This window comes from Cryptotermes secundus, unplaced genomic scaffold (genome assembly GCF_002891405.2).
Source record: "Cryptotermes secundus unplaced genomic scaffold, Csec_1.0 scaffold1761, whole genome shotgun sequence".
In the NCBI taxonomy this organism is placed as follows: domain Eukaryota; kingdom Metazoa; phylum Arthropoda; class Insecta; order Blattodea; family Kalotermitidae; genus Cryptotermes; species Cryptotermes secundus.
In genome coordinates this window covers 1,004-8,719 of record NW_019724618.1, presented here as the reverse complement: position 1 = coordinate 8,719, position 7,716 = coordinate 1,004, and the positions used below count along the sequence as shown (strand labels likewise).

Sequence of the window (7,716 nt, the reverse complement as noted above, 5' to 3'; positions counted from 1 at the left end):
GCACTAGAGGAGCATGTTTATGATCCTTCATATGTATCTAGTGGACATGTTTTTTCATGATCATCTTCCACATTAACTCCCTCAGTCCATAACCAGTCAAGTACCAGGTCACATGTGAAGGACACTCACCTGGACCAATTCAAGGCTATGCAGTGAGGAGGCAGTGCCTTAACTGCCTGAGCTATGGTACAGGAATTCAGCAAGTTACACTCAAATAATACAGGTCCCTAAAATTAATTAAAGCAAGTGACACTTTCACATGGCAATCTTCAAATAACTTATGTCTCACATATAAACTTTCATTGCAAACTGTTACAGTTGGCTCATCTGCCTCACAATACATTACTGACATTCAGTTTCACTCCACCATAGCTGGTCTCGCCACGCGGCATGTAAAATGGGACGTTCGACATTGACTCCATGCCACCTGCCACCACGACATCCTGCAGACCGCACATTAGGGCCTGAGACCCCAGCATGATACTCTTCATGCCTGAGGCGCAGACCTTGTTCACTGTTGTGCAAATTGTTGTGCTTGGCAGCCCTGCAGTAAAAAACAGGCTAGCTTCACGCTCAGCAGAGCACAAGCTCATAACACTTCACAGAACTAGAAATCCTGAGAAGAACTTGAGGAAAGTTACCTTCCTCTAAATGTAAATGCACCTAGCAGAATTTCCAACTATGCTAAGTTTGCCAGACATGATTATGGCACCATCATTACAAGTGCAATTACCACCATAAAAGTGTTCCCTGATGTCTGTTGGCATATTCATAGTCTCTCTCCACACCACAAAAGCCACAATGCTACATTATGTAGAGACGGTAGCAGACACACCTTAGGGGTCTGTATGAACACCAAGTGGGTATTACTAGTAACACTAAGTTACAATGACCTCCAGTGGCATGAGGTTCATACCAAGTTCCGTGAAAATGTCAGGTGGTTCTGATATTATTACAGGAGAAAGACACAGACACACAGACCAGACATCAGATGCTAATGTAACCAGATTTAAATTACCATAATAAATTCAAACAAATTTATCCACAGAAGTGTAGATAATCAATACTTCTTTTTAGTGTGGTATGTCTGGAAATAGAGCATGCTAATTATATGAAGCTATTTTGTAAAGGCTAGATATGTTAGTACTCACCTGAATCTAGAGCTAAGGTGGTGGAGCTATACCTCCACTCCCTGACATGTCTTCACGGTGTAGTGCTTAATTAAGCAGAGGAACGACTTTATAATTCGTTTTCACTTTTCTTTTTAGGGATGTTATATCAGGCACAAAACTTCTGAAGGTTCCAGTGCACCCACTGACAATAAACTATGGGGAGGGCCAGAACGGACCCCAGAATATGGCAGATCTCATGAACACAGCAGCAGTTACAAGTACATATGTAAAGTTGTCCCTGTAGCTAGTTTTGGGCCATGGCATGAAGATTTATGAAAGAGTGGAGGGAGGTGTAGCCTCACATCTTGGCTCAAAATGGTTGCGAGGGGTCACTATCACTCCACTGGACAGGTGGCCCCTGCTTACATGTATATACCGTATTTACGCATGTATAGGCCGCACATTTTTTGCCAAAAATTCAAGAGGAAAACTGGGGTGCGGCTTATATTCGAAATATTCGAAATCACACTTCATTTAAAAAAATTATATTCATAATTAGTAATACAGAGTGTAATACTCCTGAAATAATATTCCAAGAAAATTATTTTTTCTATAATTTCTGTCTGAAAATTGTGCTGCGGCCTATACACGCGTAAATACGGTAGATACATAAAAGAAAGTTGTGGGAGAATGCAACTTTACAAACTGTAGCATGACCAACCCCTGTCCCGATGCCCCACACAACACTTGTCAATTTCTTGGCTTGAGCAATTCACCATCTGATGCCAGATGACTTGACAGTGGCTGTAGATACCTGCAAAGAGCGTGGCCTGCCGCGCAGGGGCCTGACCCACATTTGCCTGGAGGACGTTGCCCATCAGCACTTCCTTCACCTCCTCCTTGGGAATGCCTGCCCTCTCGATTGCACCCTGTGCCATCATTTAACCCTTTCAGTGTTGGTCTCTAAAATGGCAGCCAACTCTGTGTCATGTGACTGCTGTGGGTACAGGTGCATGCAGTGCTATTAATGTTAAGTACGTCCATCTAGACTCCAGAGATGAAGTAAACTACATGGCGACTATGGATATACAGGTTACAACAGCAGCTTATGCCCCTTAACATAAAAACTGCACAAATGCTTTTCCATCTTAATGGCTGTTTATGGAAAGTTAACAAATAAGAAAACACAGAAGTCTTGATTATTGTCAATAAATGCAATGTGGGTCTACTCTTTACTTCTTTTGGCGACTGTATCTGTCTCCGTCTTCAGGTGGGTAGGGAAGGATAAACCTACTCAGTTGGGCCCGTTAGAAAGAGCCAGTCTCAATCACTGGTCCACTGGTCTCTGAAACGTCGTGGTCTTTTGTCTTTTACATACCAGACGATGGACGATGTCCAAACTAAGCCAAAAGAAGTACAGTATACACCATCGTCAGAATCCTTTCAAGTCTATCCGGGTCTACTCTTATTCAGCATCCTAACAAATAAACATTAAAAAAATGTCTGCTGATCATGAGGAAGCACACCTGTTGTGGCTGTGCCCAGAACTCGGCCACATTTCTGTTATCAGTTTCACTAACATGTGACACCCACATGACTGTGCTTATCAATTTTTTGTTAGTTTTCATGTTTCTTGCTTAGACTTTCAAGGATTCTGATGATGGTGTATACTGTACTTCTTTTGGCTTGTTTTGGACTTCATCCATCATCTGGTATGTAAAAGACAAAAGACCACATTTCAGATTGGACTGGATTGAGGCTAGCTCTTTCTAACGGGCCCAACTGAGTAGGTTTATCCTGCCCTACCCAACTGAGGATTGAGACAGATCCAGTCTCTGAAACATTGTGGTCTTTTGTCTTTTACATACCAGACAATGGGTGAAGTCCAAAACAAGCCAAAAGAAGTATATGTTTCTTGTTGTTCCACGTAAGAACAACACAAACCATTCATAACTACTGTGTTTAGTGCATGAAGACCAATGCTTTCACAATTAGTAGTTATACAACTGTCACGTGTCCATGGCCACGTTTCTTGAGGGAGAGAGACACAGGTGACTGTTTACTTCACCTCTTTAATATGCTGAGACAAGGTATAAAATTCATGCTGCTAATTTATGCCACCATTTCCAAGAAACACACAAAACTCAATAAAATCAGTCTAATGCCGCAGAGTCCAAGCTATGCAATGAGAGGGTACCTTAATGGCGACTGCTGCCAAGTGAGGTGCGGAGAGTGATGACAAAGCACCTCCAAATGAGCCCATGGGTGTGCGCACACCAGAGACAATTACAACATCATTCAGGCGCACACCAGAACTGCAATGACGGACATGCACCTGCAACAGGATGCAACATGTTACATATCAACTGGCAATGTCATTTACCACATGTTTCTGTAAAAACACTGTATTAGTTATAAGAGTTACATTGCTGTCATCATCTTTAAGATTGGGTGGGGCATTGGTGGGGCCATGTCGGTGGACAAGAGAACATTTCCACCTCCAGCAAAAATCATGCGGCAGCCACATGACACAGGCCCAGCCACTATGCAGTATGCAACATCATTTACATGTCTGAGGTTCTCACAGCAATGACCATGAAGGCTGCCACATATTTCTTTCAGTCTTTCCGTTGTTCACATCTACACAACACACCACAGAATAGCACACATACGGCACCAAAAAAATGCATCAATCAACATACTGTGGCATATAGATCTGCTGCTAAGTGACGACTCTGTAAACAGTGGCCATTCCTACGTAACACTCACAACAATAAAACAACGTTATGCAACCTGTTTCTAGGCAACATATTGGGGGTGGTGTTTTCTGTTCAGTCCGTGCACAGTGGTTATAATGAAGACAATTGGGGTGATACAGTCATTCAAGTGACTAGAGCGCCACTGTAGTGGAAGCTACTAGATTCAGGGCATAATCTGCTGTACAGAGCCTGGACTGACATAGGACCTGTATATATTTTATATACATTAACATGTTTAACATGTAAAATGCAAATATCATTTACATTATAACAAATGACCTACTACTGCATACAATGATTCTAACAAAAGACAGACTCGTCCTCTCGTCAGAGAGGGCACCCCACAATAACAAGACCGTGACTATCAAACAATAATAAATATCTGGTCATAACACCCAGATTGGGCTTGACACCAAGACTGACTGACTGACCGTCAGTCGCAATGTGGCTTTGACTTTGACTTCAACTTGATAAAGTTAGTTGAGAGGCAGTAGTTCAGTTGTGCTCTGGGAAGGTTCAGAACAGATGGTGCTATAGTTCAGCTGCAGGACATTTCCTGGACCTGGAAGGACCTTAGCGTTGGAAGTTAACATCTGTTACCAGGAAATGACTGTTGAATGAAGACACTGCAGGCTGAAGAAGACTCAGTGTTTGCCGTCTTGTGGGATGTGACAGTGTGAAGACAGGCAATAGCAATCTTTAGATCTGGAGATACATTTAACAATGTTCAGACACTGGTGTTGGTGCCCCAAATGATGACCTTTGTATTCAGCAGATGATATGACCTTCACAAATGCTGACAGCCTTGTATGTTGTGCCAATTATGCATGGTGACATACCACCATAAGTAAGAAGCAATCACTTGCTCGTCACAGATAAAGGCAAGTAACTGTTAAACACAGAACAAATATGAAGCTGCAGATTACTGTCACGTGTAGGGTGGTATCATAGATGAAAATGACAGGTTCTAGTTCGGATGATTGCATTTATTAGCACCTTGGTTACAAGTTCTCTTAATCGCATTTAAATACAGTGCTACTGTTAATTCCCACAATCTACAATTCACTGTTACACATGCACCAGGATCCAGCCTTCACTAGCTTTCTCCTGGTAATGGAATTAAAACAGTCTGTGACTAAATCTTCTAACAACATGCCAAGTCTTCATAGGCCGACTTCTGATATTCTTCTTCTGCAACGAATGCTCTCTGCCTATCTTCTACCAAAAACTCAGAACTGACTGACTGATAGCGCAGATGGTCTCCAAGATAACCTCTCCGCATGGACCCTATGGAAAACATGTCCACTATTGTTGTGTAGCACCGACCACACAGAAAACATGACTCACATTATTCCTACCCAGCGAGGTCATTGGCATGCTGACCGTTGCTAGCAGCGAGCTATAAACATTCATCCTATTGTTGTGTGTTTACAATTTTGTTGCCTAGTAATGGAAACACTTCAGCTATTGTTGGCCAAGAATTTGTCCTTGCAGGAACTTGTTTACCTAGCTGTTCCCTAGCAACAGATCTAAATGTTACAGTATGCTGCGTAGTCTGGCAAAAAGTTATGGTAACTGTATGCCAAACCAGGTGTCAGCACAGCCCAGATAACATAATATTCACATTCAAACGAAGCATATATAGAAATAGGACTAATAAAGAATTCATCCTAAGCTGCTTCTTTGGCTTACTGTTCAACCTTGAAGATGAAGGCATGTTACTCTGAAACCTAAGAGAACTTCTACCAGACTATGGTTAAACTGGTTTTGTGAGATCCAAGGTTCTCACTGACATGATGGTGCAGGGGTCCATTATGTGATGCTATGTCCATCTATTTCTGTAAAATTCATTTCAATACTGCCTTTCTCATCTCTTCAGACCTTCTAGGTAAAATTCTTAATGCCATTCTTGTTTCCTGCATATGTAATACACATCCCATCCATCTCATTTTCTTTGATTTAATCATCTTAAAAATATTAACCCCTTCCCCCCCCCCAAAAAAAATTCTCAATCGCTGGCCCACCTTACAAAATCGATTTTTTGTGTCAATGTTCTGGATTTTACCATTTTCCTTGTTCCCATCTCTATTTTCTACTGCCTGCTCTGCTTACATTCTACGAACAGGTACAAAAATTTAAAGAACATCCAATGTGGATATATTCAGTGTGTGTCAGTGTGAGTACAAACATGAACTCAAAAAAAGAGTTTACTCAAGGTTGGTCACAGGGACAACTTGTATTCAGTTCCTGGCAGGTGCAGATACTCTCTCTAGCAATCCTTCCACAACTCTGACCAACTGGCAGCACCAGAGCACCAAACTAACCACTTACTTCTATCTAGCACTACAGTTAAACCTTTACCTGCACTCCCTCATACACCTTTGTTGCATGATACTTAAGCACAGGGACAACTTTCAGCAAACATTATGTGAAGTAAATACATTGTCATGCTCTTTATCATGTAGCTGTCTCTATTCTCCTCATAGTTCATTCATCTGCTAATAGTCTGGTAGCCCAAACTGCATTCTGCACTCCAGTGGCCCATCTAGTGGTGTCATGCTAAACATGACTGCCTTGCAGATAACTCAGTTTCTCTTATAAATATGGTCAGAAGGACTGGCGGTGGGTCGAGCAATAGCAAATCTTTCATCAAGATGGAAAAGCTTCAGTGAGTAGGAGCAGCTGTTTTCTTATATCAAGGGCATCCTACTGCAGGTCATTCCTATCATATAAACCTTTGCTCCCTAACACACCATGCTGCACAATTTTTGTCCCTTTATAACGAGTTGAATGTTACGAAACATTAAAAAAAAATCTTACTTAACTGCCCCGCACACAACTACCTCATTACAACCACGGAGAGTTGGTAAAACTAATACACATGTATCAAGGTTCCGAATTAGTTGGTTTTTGGACTCTGTTCACCGTCCAGTATTCTAGAAGCTAGAAAACACGTTTTAAAATGGATCTGTTTCCGGCCTCAGGTGAGAGGAGGAAGACACCTATTCTGTTGGTTCCATTAGAACGAGCTAACCTTGCTGGGCAAAGTCCAAAAGCCCAGTAATTCTGAGTATTATACACCATCGTTTGAACCCTTTGGAATCTACATGAATTAACGTCTCTTAACATGGTAACTGGTTTCCTTGAAATCGAAAAAATTTGTATTACACTTTCCTACAACAGCAAAAACAGTAATATTCTGGGCTTTTAAATTCTATTATAGTCAACAAAATTAAAATACACAAAAAAGTTAACAATTGTTTACCAGTGTCCTACACCGTAGAGACGATGCCATTCCTCTACACACACATACACACCCAAAACCACAACAAAGGCGACCACGATATCCAAAACGCAGAAATTACGTTTCACTACATACTCGGCAAGCTCGGCAACGCACAGGAACAGCAGAAATGTAGTCTTGCGAGTGTTAACAAAATACAATCGCATAGCGCATTTGCAGCATATTCATATTCACTTTATTATTATTAACAGAAAAGCGCACGAATATTCACTTTATTATATTCCATAAGATCTTTACAAGGTTGTGAGAACAACCATCGGATATAGGAACAGTCAGATAAAAAATCATTGCTTTACAAACAAGCAGATTGTCAAAATACAACAGTAGAAAATACGAATATAATACATGTAAAACACACTTGTCAATAAAAACAATAAAATGAAAATAAACATATACTAGTCATTAATAAGAACCTCACAAGAAACTTCAACAATCATACCTTAATATGAAATCATTTGAAATAAGCTAATTTATCAAAATGTAAGAACACAATATTATATTTAAGCATCCTGTTGCACTCCATACGATAAATAGTAGTAAA

The 7,716-nt window shown here is 40.9% G+C and overlaps 1 protein-coding gene across 1 annotated transcript; it reads right to left on the bottom strand.

The window, feature by feature from the left end:
- Nucleotides 1–6: 6 nt before the first annotated feature.
- LOC111862574 (acetyl-CoA acetyltransferase, mitochondrial) lies at nucleotides 7–7,303 on the bottom strand. The gene is made up of 4 exons (XM_023848078.2): nucleotides 7,137–7,303; nucleotides 3,310–3,447; nucleotides 1,927–2,041; nucleotides 7–544 (listed from the first exon to the last, which is right to left on the bottom strand). Exons 1-4 carry the CDS (start codon nucleotides 7,164–7,166, stop codon nucleotides 333–335), a joined length of 495 nt encoding a protein of 164 aa, XP_023703846.1. The 5' UTR covers nucleotides 7,167–7,303; the 3' UTR covers nucleotides 7–332.
- Between the last annotated feature and the right edge of the window lie 413 nt (nucleotides 7,304–7,716).